Source organism: Chaetura pelagica, unplaced genomic scaffold (assembly GCF_000747805.2).
Source record: "Chaetura pelagica isolate M959 unplaced genomic scaffold, ChaPel_1.0 scaffold66, whole genome shotgun sequence".
NCBI lineage: Eukaryota > Metazoa > Chordata > Aves > Apodiformes > Apodidae > Chaetura > Chaetura pelagica.
The window spans coordinates 4,451,409-4,473,998 of record NW_009953811.1 but is presented as its reverse complement, the minus strand read 5'-3'; the positions used below and the strand labels follow the sequence as shown (position 1 = coordinate 4,473,998).

The 22,590-nt window shown below is 40.6% G+C and overlaps 1 protein-coding gene across 1 annotated transcript in view; it reads left to right on the top strand.

The window, feature by feature from the left end:
* CELF2 (CUGBP, Elav-like family member 2) overlaps positions 1 to 22,590 on the top strand; it is a 257,535-nt gene that overhangs the window by 160,620 nt on the left and 74,325 nt on the right. Inside the window, exon 4 of the mRNA XM_010001271.1 lies at positions 22,401 to 22,449. Coding sequence (XP_009999573.1) covers positions 22,401 to 22,449 — 49 coding nt within the window. The remainder of the gene's footprint in view (positions 1 to 22,400; positions 22,450 to 22,590) is intronic.

The window sequence follows — 22,590 nt, the reverse complement described above, 5'->3', positions numbered from 1 at the left end:
AGGCAGTTACTGAAATGAAAGGTAGATTCATTTTTTTTATTTAAGGGGGATGGAGGAGGAAAAACATATGGCAGGAAAACAGTGCACCACTAGGGCTTCTAGTTTGAAAAGGGAGAGAAGAGGAAAAGACAAAATGCAGCTAACTTTGTTAAATGCAGCCTTTATCCTCATGGTTTCCAAACAACCTGACCATGGTGCCATGGTACCTCATAGTGGCTTTCACAATGTCACCCTGTTCCCTGCCACCATCCCTCCTTAGCAACCTGTTCTCACTGAGGCATCACCTGGTGATCAAAACAGTTGTGGCTGTCTTGTATAAACTGTAGCTTGTGTTAATCCTATGGCAGTTCAAATAGAAGGAAAAAGTATGTCATTGGTAGTTGCATGGCTTAACTCTGAAATCTTATTCTGATGTTTTCATTTCTTCTGCTGAACATAGCCAAATACTTTCGGGATGGGAAAGCAAACATATAAAGGATGGAGGTGTAATCCCTCTTTATGCAGAGGAAGTGTTCGAGTACATGGTTGGAATGTATTGGTTACAGACACAAAAATAAATAAATAAATAAGACACTGTATAAATAAACAGAATGTTGACTGGATTGACAGTTACATGGCCAATATCCCCTTTAGTTCCTACATGCTGTATGTGAAATTGGACACTGTTTGAAAAATTCACATCTGGTCCCCTCACTTTATGTAACTTCTGTTAGGAAAGCCACCTCATCTGTCATGGCAATGACCAATGTAGAGAAATATGTCAGATAATTACATGCGAGTTCTGCTAATTTATCAAGGTAAAATGGGAATCCTCTGTCATTTGCAAGTGAAAATACTGGAAAGGATGGTAGGAAATTTTCAGAGATAGGCCAGCTACAGGATATAAAAATTGTGCCACTACACATTCAAATGATTTATTCCATCAAGTGGATCCTTACATCTGGACCTTAGAAACTTCCCAGTGATGAGCTTAGCTTGAGGATGAAGAGGATGGGTGTGCCATCCTCAGAGAGAAAGGAAGGCTCTGAGGGATGATCTCTAACTCTGCAGCATCAGTTGTTGGTTTCTTCCCCACTGCCAGAAAATCCCAAACCCTTGGATGACTAACCCAATTCAGTTAACATTGCAGTTGTGCAATTGCTCTCCACAATGCTTTGAGTCAAACAGCTGTGCTGGCTGTCTGGATTGTATGGACACTCCAGGAAAGGTGGTTCCAAGCCACTGGAGCAGCACCCTGCCCAGCCAGCATCCCTGGGTCCAGGTAGGGTGTGGGACCCTACCCTGAAGCTCCACCACTGGATCTATACATCAGTCTCCTTAGAAGCAGTGAATGTCCTTTCATTTGCTGCTCTGTTCTTCCCTGAGCCCCACGAGCTGTCTGGTGTGTTTTGAGAGATCTTAGTTATCCCAGCAGGTGACTCAGAGGAGCAGACTCCTTCCCTGACCTCTCCATGTACAGGTGGCAAAGCTGGCTCAGCTCTACATTGCACCTGACTTGAGCAAGGCATTATTTTCTCCTCCATTTTTGTACAGCTAACAAGCATCCAGCAGTTAGAGAGACTAGTGTACCTTTGGATCTTTTTTTTAAAATAAAACTCAAAACCCGTAATATTTTATCTAATGCCAACCCTAGCTCTTTGTTGTTTAAAATTCACCTTTTCAAGCTGTGTTTTTCAGTCTTGACTGTGAGGCTACAAACTTATCTTTTAAGGAAATGTCAGAATTACTTTCCCATTACTTGACCTGGGCTTTAAAAATATTTCTGATACTGCCAGAGATGTTAAGATTTTACTCTGAGTTAAGTTGTTATTCCTATTTCTTAAAGGGGCATCTCCAATAAAGAGAAGTGACTCAAATACAGATCCTTTACTTCTCTTAGAGAACAATTCAGCATATATTATATATGTGATTCTGTATTTTGCACGTGCTGTGTGCAGACACTCAGCATATATGGTGATACTGTTATGCTGCATCTGTGTATGCCAAAAATATCTTCATTTAAGCACACTTTAAAGTTGTGGCACACATGCTGAAAACACTTCAAATTAGCAGGATTCTCCTTATATGAATTTTGGCAATTTCTATGTTGTTAGCTCTGGCCAGCTAAGCAGCTTTCACTGAACAAGCAGGAATCAGTAGTGTGTAGGTCCATGTGTCAAAGCAGTCTCCTTCAGAGCAAATGGAATCAATCTTCTGGCAGAGTTACAACAAGGGATGAATTTGGATCAGGTTCATTTGGGCATCAAGTGTCAGCTTGCTTCCAGGAAATGAGGTATTGTATGTAGGAGGTCCAGTAATAAGGTGTCTCCTGCAAACAAAAGAATCTGTGCTTTCCACTTTTAGGGTAGTAGCACCATGCATCAGATGAGAGGCATCCTTAAATAGCCCAGGAAGAAAATCTGAGGCAAAGGCAGGTGATTTATTAGTGTAAGGTAGGGATGATGGCAGAATTGGGAGCAGGGGGCTGCATGGATGCTGTGGTGGTTGGACCTTGCCTGCGATTTACCTGCACACAGGTATGACCCCTGCTGCTGCAGAAGCATGGAGGGGTGTGCCTTGGGATTCATTAAATGAGAGAGGTTCATTGTTTCTTACATGTGGACCTGCTCCATGTGGTTCTATAAGCAGGTTTTGGATCAGCACTCACAAAACCAAAGTAGTAGGGGTTTAGTGTGAAATTTATCCTACCTCTCAGTTCAATTTAGGTAGCTATTCGAGCCAAGGCAATGGTGCTGCTTCTATTCCTACTTTTTGCATGGACCTCATCCTCAACAGAGACATGAACACACAGGCTCTTTATCTGCTCTTTTGAGCTGCACCCTTTTAGTGGACATGAAGAAAACAGGACCAGACATAAATGATTAATGCAGAATCTTGGAAGAAAATATTGCAGGGTGCCTTGCTGTTTGATTACAAGCCTTGGAATTAGTCAACATTTCCATAATTCTAAACCAATATACACCTGTTTTCCCACTGTGATGTGAAGGCACAACTTAATTTAACAGAAACCCCGCTGTGCTAAATCTCTCATTAAATACCAAGCTAGTTCTGTAATTTAAAGTTGCAGCACCACTATTTTAACTGAATTGCCTTTGTATTATAAAATTAATAAGAAGTTAATGATGCACTTTGCTGGATTCTCTCAGATTTTTTTTCACAGCAACAACAACAAAAAGGAAAGATAAAGAAGAAAAACATGTCACCAGCTGACATCTCAAGGCTTTTCTGGTTTTAATCATTTTCCTGAGGATAAAACTCATTTAAAAGATTTTTTTAAATTTTAAAAAACTTCTAGCATAAGCAGGATCAAACATCTTCTTTTTGCTCATGATTAGTATAATCTCTCTGTTACTCGTAATATTCCTTGTCACATAATGGAGCTTTTATCTTTCCTCCAAAATGTATTTAGATATCACTTGTTATGGTAGGCTTGCTACTAGGCAGAGAAGAAGATATACAGTGTTTGAGAAATACAGACATATTGATATGTACGATATATATCAATGAAATTGTCCTCTTCTGTTTACTTGGTGCTGGCATCATGAGTAGCTTTTATGTCTTGTAAATGAACAACATGAATTTCCAAATGTGTCTTTTCAAAAACAACATGCAAGCACATAGCTCATATCCCCACTCATAGGGATGTGCTTTGTATTATTCAGCTTACAGTCAGGTTTTCTTGGACTGTTGGTCTGGATTTTGTTTTAAAAGGCAGAAGGGAGAAAAAGGGAAAAACGTATGAATGTAATAATGATCTTAGAACTGTTCTTCTTTGGGATGAGATGTAGAACTGAGGCCTTAACTAAGCTCATCTTCATTAAGAATTTTATGGCTTTGTTAGGGGTGTTTAACTTCTATTCCCTAAACAAAATAATCCAATAAATTCCACCCATCTAAATTTAGTCTGTACCTTTAGTTAGATGTAATAATCTTGGTTCCCCCGTGTTCTCATTTGCTGCTTAGTGAAAATTGGCTTCTTTCTAGAGGGCAAACCTCTAACAGCTGAAGGCAGGGGCTGCTTAGCCACCTTTGTGGCACTGACATTTTTGGTTTGTTTTACTTTTATCACACATTATTTTTAAAACAGAAGGTCCTCTTGTTTTGCTAGCTAGGATTTCCTGCCAAGTGTTAAGTGCAGGCAGGTAACACAAGAGCAATGTATGTTTGATGGATTCTTGAGGTGCAGTAGCTGAATAAATAAACCTTTAAGCTCATGCAGAAACTATTTGAGGTCAGGAATCGATGAGAATCCATTTGTACAATCTACACCTAGAACTCTTTGGAGTCTTTGTTCTGTATTTGAAGTTAGATTGATCTGACATGGCAACTATTGTTACTATTTCTGCATATATCCCCATAGCTAAGGTTATCACAGAAAATAATTTACAGCCCACACTGATTTAGGCCTCCACACTCCTACGCTTTTAACAGACTAATGGTTTACGTGGTTCCTATTTCAAGTGGGAAATACATATTCCAAGTAGCAGCAAACCCTTTGTATTGAAGTTCTGGCATGAAATTAGGATATTAGCTGTATGAATCAATTTAATTAAGGGTTTAACAATGGAGAAATACAGTTTGGAGAAAGCTCTTAAAATTTTAAAACAGCAAGATGGAGTTTGTAGGATCTAACTGTCCTGTAAAATATTAATGGCTTCCTTTTTTTGCCAGATGTTGTCGAGGAAATGGTTTCTCAGTTTTTACATTATAAGAATCACTACTGGTTTTATTAAATGCCATTTACGTGATAGGGAAGCAAGAGTGCCTTAGAGGGAGCTTTTCCCTGAGTGTTCTGCTTTGGGTGTAAGGAAACCTCAGGCTCCATTTAGGGATGTGGAATAAGAAAAAATATTCTTACAGAGTAACTCCTCTCTTGGTGCCCATTCACAGAAGGGTTTGTTCTGCCCTACACCAGGCTGACAATCATCAGCACGATGGCAGTCTGCTTTGGGGCTTCAGTTTTCCATGCAGATCAAGTTTCACCTGGAGTGTGAAACACACTTGTTCTTGCTCCCTGTCACAATGTGGATGTCATGAGTATCAGCAAGGCAGCACCACAGGCCCTGTAGGTGCGGGGAGCTAACGGGGCTGTAATGTGGGAGAGAAATCTCAGCACTGTGCTGAATCAATTTAGCAGGTTGTTTAACCTTCAGAATAATCTGTTTCAAAATGATGACTTGCTGTGAATCCACGTTCACTTTCTGATAGAGTACTGTTTGTCCAACAAGAAGCAAAATAACAAATATGTTTCTGCTTTTCACTTTTCACTCTGCACACTCCTTTCTGGAGTAGTGTTTCAATATCCAGTTCCCTTCTCTGCTTTAGGCCTTATGAGTTGTCAGTACTGTTTGAACATTATGTAATAATTACCTGTAATAAAAAGGTAATCATCCAATATGACTTGAAGAATAGCCTGAATATGAGATATCAGTGACTTTGAGAGATTTTGACAAACAGAAAGGGAATTCAAAGAGCAATTAAGTTAGTTAAGGAATTGGAGTGATTGATTTATGATGACAAATTAAACTAATTCAGTACCCATATAGCATGGCCAAATGCTGTTTAATGAAGGATCCAAAAAGTCTAGAATGGTTTAAATTATAAAAATAACCAGATGGGAAAGCTGGGAATTCTCAGGGAGTGCCTGTTCCTAGGAACTGAGCTTTGAGACATTGAACAATGTTGAGAAGGTTAATCTGACCCATTTCTTCATTTAAAATACTATGCAAATGGAACCACTTAATGATACATTTTGTCAAATTCACAAGAAATTATTTTTTACTATGCAAATACACCTCTTCCATCTCTGCCACTCAAAAAAAACTTGCACTGGCTTTACCACTGAAATGAAAATCAATACTTGCACTAAATTCAGGTACCTTAGTGGAAAGGTCGGATATGCATCTACCATTACTGGGAAACACAGAATGGATCACCAGCCCTGAATTCATAAAATGGTAAAGAGTGACTTAGGAGTCTAATGAAACCCTTTGAAGTAGCTAAACTTGCAGCTTAACGGCATAATGATGGGTGTTGTGCAGGTGTAGGGAGAGGAGAGTATGGACTAAGTGAAAATAGTTTCTCTAGATTGAGCAAAACCTTTAGTTCATAACTGTATTGTTCCTTTTTCTCAATGAAGTATGGGGGCCAGATTCACCTTCCCTTGCAGCCTGATCATTAGGATAAGTTTCTAGCATATAGGAGAATGCAGTTCATATCCCCTCTGGCTTTTTTGTTGCAAGGATTTAACTTGAATTGATTTAGCAGAGCCTTAACCACTGGACTTTGCTGAGATTGGAGATCACAGTTTCTCCATTTCAAGCTGTATACAAAAATATTAAACTTCTGTGGGGTTGAGCGAAAGTAGATAAAATCTCTTGGTTGCCTAGTAATGAGGGCAGTGACTCAAGAGTTGTGATTTCTGCATATGGGTCCATGAATGGACCTATTATTCAGAAAAGCTTTAAATGTTTGGAAGATACTCTCCAAGAATAGGAAAGTGCAGGAAGATCCTTGACCTGAAACACTGGGAGAAGGAGGCGAAACCTTTATCTGTGTTGCTTAAGGGGCTGGTGCCCCAGCATAACCCCTGGGGTATGCCAGGGGGGTGCAGAGCTGCACAGGCTATGGGCATCAGTGAGATGTTCACATGAGACCATTTCTTTTCCCTGTCTTAGCAAATTTGCTGAGAAGCAAGAGCACATTAGCCCAGCTGAAAATGCAGTTAGATGCACAGCAGCTTTTTTAGACAGCTCATTCAGGATATTTTTTTTGTGCAGCTTTGCAGTATAAATAATATTGGGATGGAAACTAAGTAACTCAGAACACTGGCTTAACCTCAGAAAAATTCCCTGATGTGAAGCCCATCCCCAAAAGGCTAAACTGTTCTGGCATGTGGCACTGGGCTTTACCTCTGATTTCCATCACTCCCAACAGTTGAGGTCATCACTTCACAAAATGCCTCCAGAATTTAATGTCCAACTTAGAATATCTTATTCAGCGAGGCTGGAAGATCGGTTCACAGGATATCACTTTCCACCTGGGTACCCAAAAAATCACTGGCTGGAGAACCTTTTGCTGTGCACTTCAGAATGGAAAACTGAACAAAACTGAGAAACCATGACTGGAGTACTCCAGGGTATTGCAAAACTCACCAAGATTTAGGTGGGATGCTTAGCTAAGGATAATAGCCCAGGCACTCTCTTAAGCAGCTATTTATCCTCCTGCTGGTGTTAGCTGTTTTCTGTTATCCGGAACAGAAAATACAGGTGCTTCAGTCGGCCTCATTAGCACCATGACACGAGCTATTAAAATTGTCTTCGTAGTGAAAAACCAGTTCAGGGAGCCTTCCTGGCTGTCTGGCTGCTCCTATGGTAGTAAAATTAGAAAGGCAAATCATAAACAATGTTGCAAGCACCACTAAGTAACATCATTAGAGATGCCCCTGGATGCCATTTACCTGCCTCGACAGCAATGTTTGACGCCCGTGGATCTGAGTTATGTTATGACTAAAAAGCCTGGGCTTCATGGCATGTTTATAACAGAGAGACTGTTCATCCTCCTCCTGCCATTGTGTCCATCCCTGTGGGCTGTGCTGCTTCTTTCCCAGACCTCTGTGGTGTGGTCTCTCACTCGGTGAGTTGCTGTGGAAGGGATGCTGTGTTGTCTCATTTAGTGCCTGTACTCCAGCGTGCTGCAGGGAGCTGAGGCATCCTTAGTAAGCTTTCTCCCTTCCCAATCGGATAATGAGCCATGCTGTTGCATGTGACAACACATGATGAGAGAGGAGATGCAAGTTCTGTCTTCTGGAGTCATTAGGAACCCCACAATATGTCCTAGAAAACCGGGTGAAACTGAGCGGCTTGACTGAGACTCCTGCTCTAGTAACACACCTTGGGCAATTTTATTGTGCCTAATTAAAAATACTCTTTGCAGACACAGGAAGATAATTGATTTTTTGCTCGTTCTTCAGAAGAAATTATCATCTTCATCAGCTTAATTGGATGAGCCACTTCTATGTCTGCTCTTCCCCTGTGCTGTGCAGGCCACTCCTTTCTCCTCTTGCCAGCAGAGTCACTGGGGCTGCTAGAAGTAGTCAGGGATTCATTTGGGTGCAAGCAGTGGTTTAGGGTACACAAGTGTTCATCTGTTTGTCATGGTAGACATGCAAAACCTTTAGAGGTGCTAAAATGGGATGTAAATTCCCACTCCGAAAAGTTAAGGAGAACGAGTTGCAGAGCTTATATTTCAGGCTATCAGTGTATGGAGCAAGTGATCAGCATCCTCTAAACCAGAGAGCAAGTATCATGAAAGAGTTAAATACCTTTTAACAGGAAAAACAGTACCAGAGTGGGGAAGGCTAATGTTTGTCTTGCTTTTGGAATGGTCCGTCTTTTCACTTGCAGCTTTGCTGAAATCAGTAATGGCTTTGCTCCCACAATGCAGCCTGAATATCTCCAGGAGCAGAAAGGAACAGTAATTGAAAAACCTGCCACCATAACTCCATTTATTAGCAAAAGCCTGTCTCTGTTGCCTTGTGCTAGGGAAGTTAAAAAGGCAAAAACTGCAAAAGAAAGAAAGCATTGAACTAAATAGAGTCTTAAGCAGTGGTAAACAAAATGTAGCTTCCTTTGTGGTTGATTTTTATCCAGCTGCAGCCAAATATCAAAGCAATATCAAAGGAAAGCTACCCATTAATTAATTCAGACTGACTTCACAAAGCAAGCTGGTGCTTTTGCTGATATCTGATTCTGACAACTTCCTAATCTTCACAAGTTGTCATTAAGAGCGGCATTAAAGCAGTCTGCAGTCAATCCCAACTCTCGCCCTATTGTAACTCAGAGATGGGTTATCTCCCGTCGCAGGAGGGGGGATGTGCAAGCAGAGGTTAGAATAAGCAACTTTGCTTCTTTGCAGATGGAATTTGCAATGTATTAGGGAATCTCATGAATACATTGCCTCCGTCATTCATTCTAGGAATGCTGACCCAACCCACTTGCAACCATTGCAAGTTGCAGTGAGTGGAAATGTTCTCTTCTGAAATATAAACATCGTGGGGAAAAAAACAGAGAAAGAAAAAAAGAAAATCTCATGTCTGAAAGGTATAATTGGAAGTCTGTAACAGTCTTTAAGAAAGTATGAATAGAGCCTTATCATTGATTTCAAGATAGAGAACATAGGATTCCGGGTTGAAGAAAATAAGTTTGTGGAAAATAAGATGCTAATCAGAGGATAAGATTAGTTTTAAACTAAGAACTGAAAGTCAGGTACCTCCATAAGTGAAGCTTGTAATTCCACCGTGAAAATAAACAAAACCCTCTGGTGTTCCTTACTGCTGCCAGGATCTCTCAATGGGATTACAGCTTCATGCAGAGATGTGAGGTACGTGATACCTTTATATTTCCATTCAACTGTGAAAGGCTCAAATGATTGAAGGAAGTTGGTGTTCTAGACCATCACTTGAGCAAGTATCCGCCAGACAGCGACTAATATTATTTTGTGGCCAATTCATGACAGTACCTTAGAGGAAAATGTGCTGTGTTATTATACAGGATGCTCATTTCAAACATTGTGAGGAATACAGAGAAGATAAATGCTGTTGTGGGAGTACCTCACCAAGCATCCACAGCAGCATGGATGTAGATGGTGCATTTATTTCCTCCAGGGCCAAGTACTGCCCAAATGTCAGTGACAAATCGGAATTATTTCTGATTGTTCACAGAACAGAGGATTTACTGTCATAAGAGGTGAAATAACACTTAGATCAAGTATCAGCAAAAAGCAGTATCTGTCCAATTAGAATAATCTTCGAAAAGAAACAAAGTTGCAACCCAATCCTTATGGGCATTTGAGGTAGGAAAGCATTAGAAAATGTATGATAGGGAGTAATCCTGTATTGGCATTAAGTCATTCAAGATGAACCACTGAATTTTTTCATCTTTCATTTCTTCAATTGCTAAGAGGTAAAAGAAATTGCTATGCTTGTGTGAATATAGAATCCTCTTATTTGTGAAAAAAAATACGATTAACCAAAAAGAAAGATGTTGGTAAGTAACAGCTACAGTCAGCTTAAATGCCATGCTTATATGCTTGTGTCTAGAGGGCTCTGAGGGTTGCTCAGGCAGGCGTGTCCCTTGCCTCTTGTGACCCTCTTCATTTTGCAAAGAATGCCATGGATTTATCCCAGTTTAAAATCGGCCTGATAGCTAACAGCTATCATGTCTGGCACTTGTCTTCGTCCCTGTTGACACAAAAGCCAAAAATAGAGGGTGTGACTTGGTGACAATTTCTTTTCTGCACCCATGCTGTTTTCCCCTGAGCTTTTAATGCCCTCCATGATCTTCACTGAAGCTGGAAAACAGGCCTGAGGCTGCATTAGCCCTGCTCAGAAAAAATACCCTATGCAAGGAAACCAGGAGTTCAAGACTTCCCGGTAGCTCCATATGCTGCCTTTGGAGCAGATAGGATGAATGGTGTAGGAACTTTTAGCTTAGCTGGTTTTATCAGAGGAGCTTCCTGATAAAGTCTCTGAGGCCTCTAGCTGTTCCATCTCTGCAAAGAGATTTCTTTGGCCTTTGGGCCGGTCGCACATAAAGGTGTTACTCATGGGGCACAACACAGAGAAAACTTCTAATTGAGTAGAATAGCAATATAAAGAAAATTAAGAGAAGGCAGCTTTTCACATGCTGGCATTTATAGTCACTAAATGTAGCTCGTTGGTGCTTTTTTCAAGAGAATCAAGGGGCCCAGGCTCTGAAAAAAATGCATTAAGGTTCATATTTAGGATCAGATGGTAGTTCAGAGCTTTGCAAATGGGTGGAGCTAGGTTGATTTTGGCCTTTCTGTTCCTGATACTGTCCCTTTTACTAATTACAGCTCAGTCCAAATACCACAGCCAGCTGGAACTGACTCATTCTTCAAAAATACATGTTTCTGCTCATGTTGACCATTTATTTGTTTAATTGTTCGTTTAACTTCTCAAGCACCTATTGAGGGAAATATTTAAATGCATTATAATTCCTTAAGATTAGCATTATAAAAGTACACTACATGCTTAGTATCCATAAAACACATTTGCCTTATCCCAAAGAAAGTACAAGCAAACTTCATTAGCTGCAGCAATGCTAAAACTTTGAAGAGAAGTTCATACAAAAGGTGGTTAAAAATTACATGGTTACTTAATGTGATTCTTACTGCTGTATGTAATTGTATGTATCTACAATTAGACATTCATATTTTCATGTGAACAGTGTGTGTTTGTGTGTGCTTGTGGCTGGAGACTGCAGTAATATTCTCTTTTTCATAGATGGATCAAATATCGAGCTGTCTTTTTTCATTCCCTCTCCACAGCCAGATTATTTTGCCACTGCAGAGTATTGGCATAACACTGAGAGCTTTTATTTGGATGCTGATACTGGATAGTTGTGGAAAATTCCTGTAACTTCAGGTCATGGAGAGCTTAAATAGAATTTATGAGCCGTATCCTCATTTGGCGTAAAATATTATGGCTCTGCTGGTTAAACAATAAAACTGGACTGCTTACCCCAGCTGATCTCAGTCAGAAGAGTAGGATTTTTGACATCTTCATTCAAAACTCCTTTTCTACCTGAATGCTTTGGCTATTCCCTGTAATATTTAAAGAGACATGCTTGTTGACAAGTAGTTTGGGGCTCATATATGACCTTTGAAGAAACCTGGCTTACTCTGTGTTTGGTAAAAGGGAGGAATTTGACTGCCTGCCTGATTGCTGGAGAGGTGGGAATTGTGAATCAAGACGTATTCTGGACTCAGAACTGCTTTGCACCTTTGCTAAATGAATGCCTCAGCAGGTCCACATCATCAGTGCCAACTGTTTCTATAAATTGTACCCTTTGCTCTAATTTGAAAGGTAGAGTTTTAGTAATTTTGATGCTTTGGGGGTTTATTCTAGACCTACCTCAATCACACTTTTTAGCGATGAGATGTTCTTGCTGGTACATTGTAATGCAAATATGAAAGCTTTCCAACTAGAATTTTTAAGAAGCTCTGTATCTTTTAAAAAAAATATAAATTCCTTAGCCTAGAATTTTAGTTTTGTACCAAATAATAGGCTCTAGTTTCTGTCAGAAGAGGAGCCCAAGTGCGTTGTTGGATCAAGGTGACCTTCTATACTGCAGAGAGAGTCAGGCAGAAGATCTGCTTAGTAAATGGACAGAAAAATCTGTGATGTGAAACTGAAGGAGTGGTGGGGGCTGTTTTCTGTCTTAATGAATGAAAGCAAAAAATTGAGATGATAAGTGTAGATGAGATATCGTTGTGAAAGAAACAGCGGAGGCCCTGACTGTGCTTTTTTGACTTTCTGAAATGTTGCTGTAGCTAGTCTTTCCATTTAAAGGGTTATTTCCTGAATTTCAACTTGGCAATGGTAAAGGATATTGCTGAGCATAATCACATGATGTTTTCCCAGAGCATAGTTCACAAAGGAGACAGTACATGCAAACACAGAACAGCATAAATCTTAAAATAAAACTTCTGCAAAACAAGCATTTAATATCCTGGTAGCCATGCTCTCAGTCACAGCTGAGTTTGTGTTTTGCATTACAAAAAACATTGCATTTTTAAAAAAACTTGATTTAAACCAAATTTACTCAGTGTCATCATTAGCCTAAAAGATAATGTATTTTGTTTTTGTTTGGGATTGTGTTTTCGGGAGGGAAGAAGAAGAGGGTAGAGGATTGCTTTGTTTTCTTCCCAGTTATCTAAAAATCATCCCAGATGTTGATGTGGAATCAGAGGGATTTGTGTAGAAAGGGAGGGATTTCATATGGACCAGCTTCAAACATTAGTGCCCTAAAACGTTGCTGACAGCCTGAGCTACTTGTATGTTTCCATTTGGTAGCAGGAGAGGGTTGTTTTTTTTAAGATGGGAACATTATCTTCAGTCTTCACAGATTCTGAAGTCATAAATGAGAAGGGCAAATGTGCCCTCAGGTGTTGGTGCTTCCTAAGCAGGGGATTTTACTTTTGCTAGTAGAATTAACATGAAATATGCCTCCACAATCCACTCAAGTAAGTACAAGTCTCTGCTTTGCTGCCTTCCCCTTCTGGGATGGTTAAGGGACCTTTGTTTAATTCCAGTGGGAGATGGGAAGACCTTTCATGGAAGATGAGCATAGGTAATATGTTTTGTCCTTGCTGTGGCTCTATTTTCCAAATAGTAATATGGGGGGGAAAGTACTCTTAGATTTGAAGGAAAAGTACTCCTTTTTAAGTCTCAGCCTCCTGTTGACTTCTGGAAACCAACGCCCAATTAGGGAGATGGAAGGAAGTACGACTTCAGAACACTTGACTCATATCCAGTGAGAGACATTGACTGTAAGGCTTGTGTCATGCTGGGAATTGAGTCCTGGCACCTAAGGTCACACTGTCCAAATCCTCCAGCTCTCCTGGATCACTGCTTCAAGTTCTCACATTACCTCTTCAGTAGGATATCTAGGGAGTAGTATTGTAAAAAAAATCCGCTTGTGTGGAGTATACCTGCTCATTAATGCCTTCACCTGTACCTGATGATAAAACTGAGTGATTTTGGCTGGAGAGACTTGGCTTCAGTTGTGGATTAGCTCCAGATGAATCACATAGAGCCACTGGGCCTTTCTTCCCCATCGTCTTCCTTTCTGTTAAAAAGAGATAGCAGCGTTGAGCACCTCGCAAGGGTGTTAGGAGGAGAAATCAATTAGAGCGTGAGGAGCTCAGGCTCTGCTGTGGTGTGGACAGCTAGGCTGCATCCCTTTGGATCATCATTCCGGGCCGTGCAGCACCTGGGCTGCATCCCTTTGGATTGTCATTCCAGGCTGTGCAGCACCTCCCTGCACAACGCCGGGCCTGTCGCCACTTCACCACACTGCCTTCTCTGCTCAGAAATGTGGGTGGTAATTTTTGCCCTTTGCAGTTGCCTTTAATGGGTGTTAAAACTCAGTCAATTAATGTCACGGAGAGACTTCCGTTATCTTTCTGTGCCTCATCATTTTAAATGCAAAGGGAGGGGGGGAAACAACAAACAACAAACAACCCACATCAGCTCTCAAACTTCAATTGGCAAAATGTCAACTAAAGTTATTGCCGCTGCAGATGAGATGGATAACTCTTGCTGTTAAAATAATATCTGATGTTTTGCTCAGATGTCTAATGGGTTTTGCTTTTTAAGCATGGATGATACAAAATATCCCCAAGGCATTATTCCCAACAAGATATAGAATCCCGCTTGACGTCTATTTTTAGGATGGAATAGGTTCTGTAAAGGCTCATTTGTTTGAAGAAAAGATAGTTAATCACTTTGGTTTCCCTGTGATTTTGAAGAGACCAATTTTGGTTGCACCTTCCCTTCCTTATCTCCACTCTGTTCAGCTCACATGTGTCCTGGAGTTGTCATTTGTGTGGGTGGTAAGAAATGAAGGAATTAAATAAATGGAGTAGAACTGCTAACAGAGTAACAGTAGTTATTTGTACATTAGGAAGTGAAGCTGTCATTTCTGAGACAGCCAACTTTTTTATGTCTATAGGGGAGTACAACTTTTAAAGGAGACCGAGTGTTATACCCTAATTAGTGAATGTGCAGGAGGACCAGCAGGATGCAGGGATGACTGCAGCAGGGACTGCTAGAATATTATTATTATTTTAAAGTGCAGCATTGTTTTTAGTCACTTGAGCTAATGTTCAATTATACTTGCATTTAAAACACAGAGTGTAGTGGATTGCAAATGACTTGAGTTGGAAAGCTTCCAGAAGTCATTGAATTTCGGCAGTTTTAGTGCTCTCTGGTAAAAGAAACAACTTGTTTTAAGCAAGCTATAGGCTTGTTTCTGTACTCTAAATAGAAAACAGTGATGTTATGCATTACTGCATGAACTATATTTGGCACACACCAGCAGTATTCATTTTCTCCTGCTTGTCTATCCTTCCTCCTTCCTTTCCTCCCTCCCTCTCACTCTGTCTCCAAGATATGCAAATATATATGACAGTAATCTAGGAGGCCAAGTAACAGACCACATTCTTCTACTACTAAAATTGTATGAATACCTAACATGGTGTAAATCCCTTAAACTGGGATTTATGAAAGGATGACAGCAAACAATCTTCTGGCTATGCCATCGCTCAGGCAGTTACAGCCACTGCTTTGCATTTATTTGTGTCTATGTAACGGATGCACATTCATGCTTCTTTTACCTAAGGTAAATGACTTACAACAATACTGGGAATCCAAAAGGTCTACCAGTGCTGGTAAAGCAAGCAGGACCGTGGCACTGGTCTGTGTGCTGGTTAGCACTTTCCTGCCCACTGTGCAGGCATATTTGGAGTAATAACATGGGCTAGAGATTGTTCCCAGTAGGCAGCATGCACAGGGGCATCCTGTTTTGTGAGGGAGGAAAAGTATAGCTGTGTAAACGCAAACTGTGCCTCACCACTCCTCCTAAGAGCCAGAGAGCAGTCCCTTGCCTCTTTTATTCACTGGTATTTATTTGGCCTCAGAGACTGTCCCTGGTTCCCGGAGAAGTTCCCTGAAGCTGTAGCCAGATATTGACTGTGTAATTCAAGTTAGTTTGACCCTAGAGAAGTCATTCTAAACAGTTTTCTTCAATAGGAAAATACACCTCTTTCACTTCTGGGAAACTTGTATTACTTGTGAGTCACTAAGGTTTAAAAAAGAAAAAACAGTCAGCATTGAAGTGATGTGAAAAATATGTTCAAGAGCTCCTCCAAAAGGATCCTATTGAAGAACACGGGAGCTAAACGCTGAAATGAGGGGCTGGGGGTGCATGTAGAGATGTCTATACACAATAATCCAGAAAAACAATGATCTCTGAAGACCCTGGAAATCATTTCATTCTCAGGTGCTTATAGACCATTTTCAGTTCTTCCCCAAGTCTTTTGGTAGGTCAATACTTTCCTTCCTTATTTCCAGACTCAGTGATTCAGGAACCTGGAATGTACAGAATTGGGTTCTTCTTTTCCTTTGACTACTGGTCTAATTAAGCTGCACTCTCTAATTAGACCAGGGGCTGGGAGATAACTTTAAGTTCATTCCCAGACCAGAGTTATGCAAAGGATGTAAATTTTTCCCACCAATTTTCATGCTGGTGCCTCTTTAGGGCCTTTTTTCCCTTGTGCCTTTAGTCTGTCCTTGCTGCTCCTTAATATTTCCTTCCTCTTTAGTTTTGCTATTGGTTCCAAAAAGTCTATGGATTTATGATCCTTTCCCAAAAAGGATATTAGCATTTTATTAAGGTCTGACATCTCTCCTTCTCTCTCACACATTCTCTCCTCCCATTATACAATTCTGAGATGTACAAAATATGAAGAAAGTCCCTTTTGGCTTCAACAATGATTGATGCTACCAAGAAGGAAATCCCAAAGTGCTAGAAATGACAAGATACATGCAAGCTGTCATCATTTAATCCTATTGCAGTTTGTTTGGTTTGGGTGTTACCCAAACAGCCCAAGTTCTTTAAATTTACCCTTCGCTTGGGGCAAGGTTTAGCTCAATTTTGTGTTATGTTTCCATATGATGTGGTCTGTGAGGGTGACAGCTAAGGGGCAAACTGATCTGGAGCACAGCTAGAAACACACAGCTATGGCAGGTGACAAGGAAGAGAGAAAGGGGACAGGTCTAAAGATGTCTATGAGCTCTAGAAATCTGCTGATGGCTTTAAAGGATTGTAGGAAGATCATGGGGGGAATGGGAAGGAGTGAGGAGTCATGGAAAACACCCCACACACACACTCCCTAACCTCCTGTGGTGTAAAGTAACACTGTGCTTAACTTCAGAGGACTTTTAGGAGATGCTCTTTGACTAACATACTGAGCTGGGTGAAGGCATGGGCAAGTTTATGTGCGTTCAGGGTCCTTTCTTGATGAGTGATTTCCTTTCCTCAAAGCACCAGGAATGATGGGAGCAAGACATGTGCGGTCAGCAGTGGCAGGAACAGAGCGTGAAAGCTGCTAATAGGTGTAGTAATCATGTATGAAAGTGTTTTTGCAATGGACCATAAAATAGCTATTTTTCATAGTCTAAGTACATGGCCGGAGTTTTGGAGGTGCTGAGGACACCTAAATTTCACAGACTCAACACAGCTGCAACAAATTGAGTCCCTCCACTCCTTCATCTTCACTAAAAGTCATTTGCTTCTTTTTAATCACCAAAATCCTCTTTAAGACAAACACACTCACATTAAAAAAAAACCCAATGCCTTATTAAACCAGCCAATACAGATCATTTAGAGCATCAACTGCCTCAGCCTACAAACCTTGCTTCATGTGTAGAAATTACTGCTACTGGGAAGTCTTTAGCCTACCTAGAACACCTAAACACCCCCTTCACTTCAGAAAATGGATGGAGAGTAGGTGCCCAAAAGCCTTTCCAGCAAATAAGCTGAAAACTCCAAAATGAGATTTAAGCAGTTGCTGGTGATGTGGTGGTGACTCAGAGTGTGCCAATCTGTGCTTGGCCATGACTGGAGACAGTTCTTCACCCCTAGCACTAGTTTAAGGTTACATCTGATTTGAAGCACCTGTGGCTAAATGGAACAAGGTGTTAGCTGATCACATGGCACGATGTGCAAGCACACAATGGTAATCACAGCTAATGACTGTGCTAAATGCTAGGCTGCACACACCTCCTTGTTTGGGGTTTGTTTTGTATACAGAAAGTAACATCCACTGAATAAGGAGGATGCCAAGTTACAGATGGGGTTGTGGAATCGTATTTGACAGCCGATTAGAGTAATCTGACAGAAATGATGACTTAATCACCACGACAGGCTCCAAATTCCCAGATAGAATTCTACCCAGGTTAATTTAATTTCCTTGCAAAATTTTTACCAGAAATAGACTCTTAGCCGGCTTGTTTTCTCCCATGCAGATGTCACATGGCTTTGACAAGAATGTAAATAGGTAGCGTTATTCATAGGATCATAGAACCATTAAGGGTGGAAGGGACCTTAAATATCATCTAGTTCCAACCCCCCTGCCATGAGCAGGGAACCCTACCACTAGACCAGGTTGCACAAGACATCATCTGACCTGGCCTTAAAAACCTCCAGGGATGGGGCATCAACAACCATCCTGGACAACCCATTCCAGTTCCTTATCACCTGTATAGTGAAGAATTTCTTCCTAATATCTAACCTAAATCTCCCCTCTCTCAGTTTAAAACCATTACCCTTTGTCCTATCAGTATCTTCTCTGATGAAAAGCCTCTCCCCAGCTTTCTCTCAGCCTGTCTACATAGCAGAGGTGCTCCAGGCCTTTGATCATCTTGGTGGCCCTTCTCTGGACCCTCTCCAACTATATCTTTCTTATACTGTACAGAACTGTACACAGTATTCCAGGTGGAGTCTCAACAGAGCAGAGGGGCAGAATCATTATTGTCAAAAAGATGACTTAGAGGTTCTGAAGATGGAGAGGACACATGCCTTTGAGAGGTTTTTTGGGCCGCTTGACTGTTTTTTTCTCTAATGAGCTTGTATTTACATACGGTGAGATGTACTCAGGAAGAAGAGAGGGAAGAAATCTGTAACTAGTCAATTGTAATTCTGGTACCATGGCTCCATCCTTCTGCTGCCCTCAGCATAGACAGCAACCATTGGTTTTTGATGATTGCCTGTTTGGCAGCTGTTTCTTTTCCTTTTTGGTTCCCATGGACCACAGCAGCAGCCCTGCTTGGGATGCACCCAAGAAGGAGCAGTGAGGTGCTTGGCCTCAGGCTTTGCGTGGCCTCTATGGCAGCAGGGGCAGCAGATGGAGCCTCTGCTTTGCCGCCAGCGCTGCCACCCAGCACTGCCCAGCCCTGGGCACAGGGCTGCTCTCGGTGGTGACACAGTGGCCATAGTGTGTTCTGAGACCTATGGATAGGGAGCGTGTGTAGGAAAGGCAGGCCATGCCATTCCTGGCTGCACAGTTGCATCCCACAGAGCTCTCTGAACTACTTCCCAGGAGAGGTTGTTCCTTACAGCCTGTTCTCCTATCTGGTTTCGATATCCCCATGCACGGTGCTTGCTGGGGGAAGCTGCCCACGTTCAGAAGTAACTTGCATGAGAGCTGTGATGTTTTCTTTTACTATAGGGTCCAAGCACAGGACGATGCTAATGCCTATAAATTATTTACTGCATTTACTTTTCTCACTCTTGTCTATTTATTAATTGCAGCTGTGCATTCATAAATACTGTATTTTTTGTAAGCAAAGCTTTCTTCATGCGCAGAATAAAATGTTTCCTGTTTTTCTGTATGACATGACATAGTGAGAAATCACTTACCTTGAGATCCATAAGTGTATGGCTTTGTGATGTATGGCTACAATAACGGCTTTCGGATAAGACATGAAATCCTTCATTTCAGTAGATGACATGATTCTAGTGGGTGGCATCTAATTTGAAACAGGTTTATATCATCTATAATCTTTTGGAGAGCCTCAGAAAGCATAGCTATTTTATTATTTTATAGCCTGCAGTTATACAAGCAAGATATAAAATGCACAGATTATTTTCTCTTTTGCTCATTGTAGAGTGAAAGGATAGTACCTATTTAGCCTTTGTTTCTGCCCCTTTAATTTTCGTATTCACTGCACACTTCTTTGAGATTCATTCTTTTCTTTTCTTTTTTTACACTTACTTTTAAATATTTTATGGGTAGAGAGCTTATAATATGTATTGTCACGGCAGTTGTCTCTAGAGGTCACCAATGAGTTTAATAATGAGATGCGAACCAGTGACTCTGTAAAACCCATTTCAGGTTATAAATGGCATGTTTTATTGAATCTAGTGTTAAAGGTTGTTAACGTATCAATTCATGATGGTCAGGGTTAAACAAGCTTCAATGTGAGCCTTCTCGTGTTAGGAACCCATCAGTAACGTGTTTTCCACCTTCCCCTTCACCAAAGCCATGTTTGTGTGTCCCATCCATTTACCTACCATGGGTGTTCTGCTGTTTAAACTCTCCAGGACTGATCTGAATCTTTTATTAGTTTTGCACCGATAGAAGTTTGCTAAGTTCAGCAGCATCACTCCTGACTTTGGCAAAGAGAATTTGGACCATGCTTTTTTAGCAGGAGCCTTTGGAGTCAAGTCAAAACCCAGTTGAAGCCTCTAGTTAAATGTGAACAGATTACTAACTTAATGAACTTGGGGTGCATATCTATAACAGAAGGGGATTGTTTCTGATGTGGTAACTGTGTTTTTTCAGGTAACACCAATCTTTATGTTGTGACTGAGGGGCTGCAAAAATACCTTCTTCACCTGACTGCTCTAAAACTGGTTTCTCTGGTTCAGGCAGTTTGAAAAGTCAAGTATTTTTAACATTGTTAGAATTGCCTTTGTTCTACAAACCTCCACTCAGGAGTGTATAAATGCAGCTAGAAAGAATGACAGAGATGAAAGGTTTGAATTTGGGTTGGAATTTTCTTCTACAACCTGCATATTCCCAAATGTTCAATACTCAGTTTTCTTTCCTCTATTTTCTCACCACTCTATTGCTTCTCAGGGACATCAGTACCTGCAATAGGCTCATGGACCAAGTTGCACCTTACTCTTCTTTCACTTTTTGCTTGCTGAGTGGACATGCTGCATCATGTTCCCATGAATTTAAGGTCTCCTGCAGTGCCCAGTGTATTGTTGATGCCAGAATAAATGTTAAGCTCTAGTTAAAGAAGACAGGGTACAATGGAAGTTCCCTTTTTGTATAAATTAGCTTGAATACGAGTGGTGGCAGACAAGTGCAGGGCTACTAAAGTCCATTTGGGAAAGGGAAACAAATGATTCTAAGAGATCAGAATTGTTAAAATTGAAGCACATTTATGCATCCTGGTGACTACATCCACCTTGTGGCTTTGCCTTTTCCTTAGGGCACCGTGGGGAGTTTTGCAGGCAGTATAAGGAAAGCATTGATTTGTACATGGAGTGTAATGGCCTTTGAGTAAATCTTATGGAAACAGTCACAGCAATATTTTATATTATCTGAAGAATCTAGCAACTGTGTCCCTGGAGGTTAAGTGACTCTACCAAAAGCAATGCAGATTTGGTTTTCTGTGCTGTTTTGATAGCACATTTGATATGAGGGCATGGATGTTCTCCATGCCCTCAGCTGTTTTTGTTTCCCAAAGTTTGCCATAATAGTCTTTTATTTAAAAAATGGAATTGCCTCTGACATTTTCAGGCAAGACTTGACTCTGCTACACTGAAAAATGATATAAAAGCAGAAAGAGCATAGATTTTTTTTTTTTACATGCTCGTGTGAAGTGGTGAGGAATTGCTAAGGAGAGAAAAGGCAGTGGACCTGCTGCTGCCAGGTTTGTGCTGTCGAACCCCAGCAGCTCTGCAGAGCCCTATGGAAGAAAATAAGTGTGATGGGTTTTGCAAGGTTAAATGTCTCCCACATTGAAGCTCAGTACAAGATCATTTCTGAAGGCTTTTGAGAAGCTGTAAGAAAATTTCCCTGAATCCATTATAGTGGCCAAAGGGCTGGCTATTACCAATGTCCAGTGGAAATGCCACACACACTGATTGGAAGGAGCTCAACTGTTGTGTTGCTGTTCCTGAAAAAACAGAAAAATCCAGATGTAAACATTTTCTTGGAGTTACCAACAATGCAGTGTGCTGGGGAGCTTGACTGAGTAGTGAAAGCTGAGGACCCACCATACTAAGTGTGCCAAGGTAGGATGCCATGTGACATTCAGCAAAGTGTGTGGCACGCAGGGGTTGGTTTCTTTGGCACTGAGAGGGACATGAATGGAGAAGAAAAGGGAAAATTATATGGAGATTTTATGGAAGCCAAAATTGTGCCGTGTTGTGATGGAAGCTTTATGAATGAATATATAATGTAGTCTAAAAATAAATAAAAAGAAAAAAAAAAAGAGATACCAACAGTCATAGGAAGCTATTATAGGAAATCTCTTCCTCTTCAGTCCTGAAAGAATCAGCACATGTTTTTTTAATTACAAGCAAAGTTCATTTGTCAAACTCAGCTCCTCTGAGTATGTTTGAAATGCTTTCTAGCTGTTAGATTACTTGAAAATTCCATCTCAGTTTTGGCAGTGGTTGAGCTCAAGAAAAAAAAAGTTGGTAAAACAGAAACCAAGTGTGCCATAACTTAATGAGGGCTGTAACTTTAGAGGTCTTCTGAAACTAGATAAGCAAATTAAAGTTTTATATGAGTCCTATGGGCCCAATGATCTATTTTATTTTAATCTTCCTAGCTATAAAGTGTTCCTTTACCATTTTTTTTCTTAAAACCCTATAGTATAATGCTGTTTTGAATTTATATCATTATAACATGTTTAATATTAATAATGTATACTTTAAGCCATTCATTAAAAACATAATTCTTGATTTTTATGACTATCCAACCTGCCTTACTGTCTTTCATTTTTGTTTTAGATGCATCATCCTATTCAGATGAAACCTGCAGATAGTGAAAAGTCAAATGGTATGTGTTTCATTTATTTTGCTTAATTGTGACTTTCTCTAAACTAAAGCAAACACAACATTGCAAAAGCTTTTTCTTTGTTCCTTGTGTGGTGAAAATAACACAAGGCCATTTCCCAACACCTGACATGGTGGTGAAGAT